Raw genomic sequence first — 2,359 nt, forward strand, 5'->3', positions numbered from 1 at the left:
CCGCGGGGTTGCCCGACAGCAACAACTCTTGAAGCCACGGTTTGCAGCCCGCACCCAAGGCCCGGGAGCGTGCAGGGCTGTCCGTCCCGGCCAAAAAAGGAAGCTGAGCACGAACTGAGACTGCAGGACCGAGGGAGGACACTTGGCACGGCCAGCGTGGAAGTCGAGGCGGCGCAAGCGGGCAGCTGGACCCTGGGAGAAGGGAGCGCTGCAGGGCTGGGGGTGCAGGACCCGGGGGCTGGGCTGGGGTCCCGGGAGCTGCCCCGCGCCCGCGCCCGCGCCCGCGCCCCCGCGGGGAAGGGAGCGCAGCTATTTATAGCCGTCCCACCCGCAGGGGAAACCAGCGGCCGGTTACAGCCGTGACTCAGGCCCTGCTCTCAGCACAGCGGCACCCCCACGCCCCAGACCCCCGGCGAGGAAGCATGCAGCCCCTGGAGGCATGAAAAAAGGCTTTAATAGGGAAGGTTTCAGAGTAAGAAAAGTTACAGCAAGTGCAAAAGCAAAAGAACCAAGAGTTACAGATTCCAGCTCCGTCAGGGGAGGCCCTGCTCTGGGCAGAGCCCCGGCTCCCTCCACCACAGGCAGAGGGAGCGGAGGTGAAGGCCAGCGGCGAGACGAAGTGCTGCGCCGGGAATGCCCTGTTCCTGGGGGTGGGTTGAAGGAGAGGGGGCTGCCTGCCTGCCGACCGGGGTGCCCAGGCACAGCAGCTGCCACAGCCGCTGTGCCCGGACCCCCAGCTCCAGCAGGGCAGACAAGCTGCAGCCTTCCCCACTCCGCCCCCGCAGGGAACAGGCAGACTGGAGCAGGCACTGCCCAGGAGCAGGGAGGTGGAGGGCCCAGCCCCAGCCCGAGAGAGCTGCAGTCCTGCCCCGAGAGCAAAGCAGGCCCCTCTGCTGCTGGGCCAAACCCCCGCGGATGGCACCAGGCGCGTCCTAGCTGCGGCCCGAGCACTAGGGGCAAGGAGCCACATTTGGCAGCTAGCGGGCACCCCCCTTTGCAGAGGGGCCCTGCTGGACGCTGGCAGGGCGGCTGGCAGCTGCCGGCCACGGGGCAGGAGACGCGCATCACTCGTGCTGTCCAGCGCCATAGCAGCCAAAGCTCCCCTCCAACCCCGCGCCCCCACCGCTAGGAGAATCGGAGACATTACAGCAAATGATTAGTCATTTAAAAAAGAACATGGAGTCGACACGGTCTCAAACAAGCACGGTTTGCTTCAAATATTAACTCCTCCCTCCCTTCCCCGGGGACGATGGAGAATGCAATGTACATTCCACTGGACAGCTCCATAAGATCTGGCTGCTTCTCATCTCTCTTCCCGAGAGCAAGGCCCAGGCTGCGGCCCCCCAGCCTGGCAGGGCGGCTGTGCAGAGACGCAGGAGAGAATGAGAACGTGAAGCCGTGGAGTCCAGCACCATGGTCTAAAACTGGGTAGGGGCAAGAAGAGACAGGCCGTTAATAGCGGCAGGTCTGCTTTCCGGCCACACACCACGCAGGGCCAGGTTGGCGTCCTGCCAGCCCCCCTCCGCCTGCACAGCCGAGCCGCCTCAGCCCAAGCGCACGAGGGCGGCATGGAAACAATCGGCGTGGGAAGCCGGCACTGAGGCCCCTCCCACAGCGCCGCACGCTAGAGACATCCTTTCTCCCCCCGCTGCCAGCCCGAGCTGCCTGCCCGAGACGCTCCAACCCACGGCTTCTGCTTTCGCTCCCAACAGGCTGCGGCGGATGTCACCAGCCTCCCTGCAGCGGGCTGCCTGCCCCAGGACTCTCCACCCTGCAGGGGCTGCCGCACCCACCACCGCTCCCTGCACGGGGAGCCTCAGCCCCCCACGCAGGGGCTTCTTCTAACAGTGGGGGGTCCGACGGCCCAAGCAGGCCGCTCTGCTCCCCTCCACCGAGCCCTCTACAAAACCATGCCGCTGCCCCGCGCCACGGGCGCCCACTGCCCCGCCCTCGAGCCTCACGTTCTTGAGGAACTCCTCCGCCACGATGCGAGCCCTGGCGTTGACAGACAGCTTCATCTCGCTGATCTCCTTGTCAATCTCCTCCATGAAGTGTATCACGAAGTCCACCAGCTTGTGCTTGTACATCTGCTCCGTGTGGAAGTTCGTGATCAGGAAGCTGATGTCGTAGCCCTGGGGGAAGAGGAAGGGGCGAGCGCTCAGCCCTGCCGCGCCGCGGGCGCCCGGGGCCCAGCGGGAAGCAGCCTGGCCCGGCCCGGCGCCCCTCACCTCCACGGCCTTCCTGCGCAGGATGAAGAAGTTCTCGGCTCTCATCATCATGAACCGCATGAACTTGTGGCAGAGGATCTTCTCGATCTCGTCGGCCTGCGGGCGGAGGAAGTCAGGCTTGGCGCCCCCCC

General features: G+C 65.9%; 1 protein-coding gene across 1 annotated transcript; it reads right to left on the minus strand.

Annotated features, from left to right (window-relative positions):
- Window positions 1-436: 436 nt before the first annotated feature.
- Window positions 437-2,353, minus strand: ARPC4 (actin related protein 2/3 complex subunit 4). Its single transcript, XM_006036622.2, has 3 exons — window positions 2,229-2,353; window positions 1,962-2,132; window positions 437-1,424 (listed from the first exon to the last, which is right to left on the minus strand). Exons 1-3 carry the CDS (start codon window positions 2,286-2,288, stop codon window positions 1,419-1,421), a joined length of 237 nt encoding a protein of 78 aa, XP_006036684.1. The 5' UTR covers window positions 2,289-2,353; the 3' UTR covers window positions 437-1,418.
- Between the last annotated feature and the right edge of the window lie 6 nt (window positions 2,354-2,359).

Source organism: Alligator sinensis, unplaced genomic scaffold (genome assembly GCF_000455745.1).
Source record: "Alligator sinensis unplaced genomic scaffold, ASM45574v1 scaffold469_2, whole genome shotgun sequence".
Lineage (NCBI taxonomy): Eukaryota > Metazoa > Chordata > Crocodylia > Alligatoridae > Alligator > Alligator sinensis.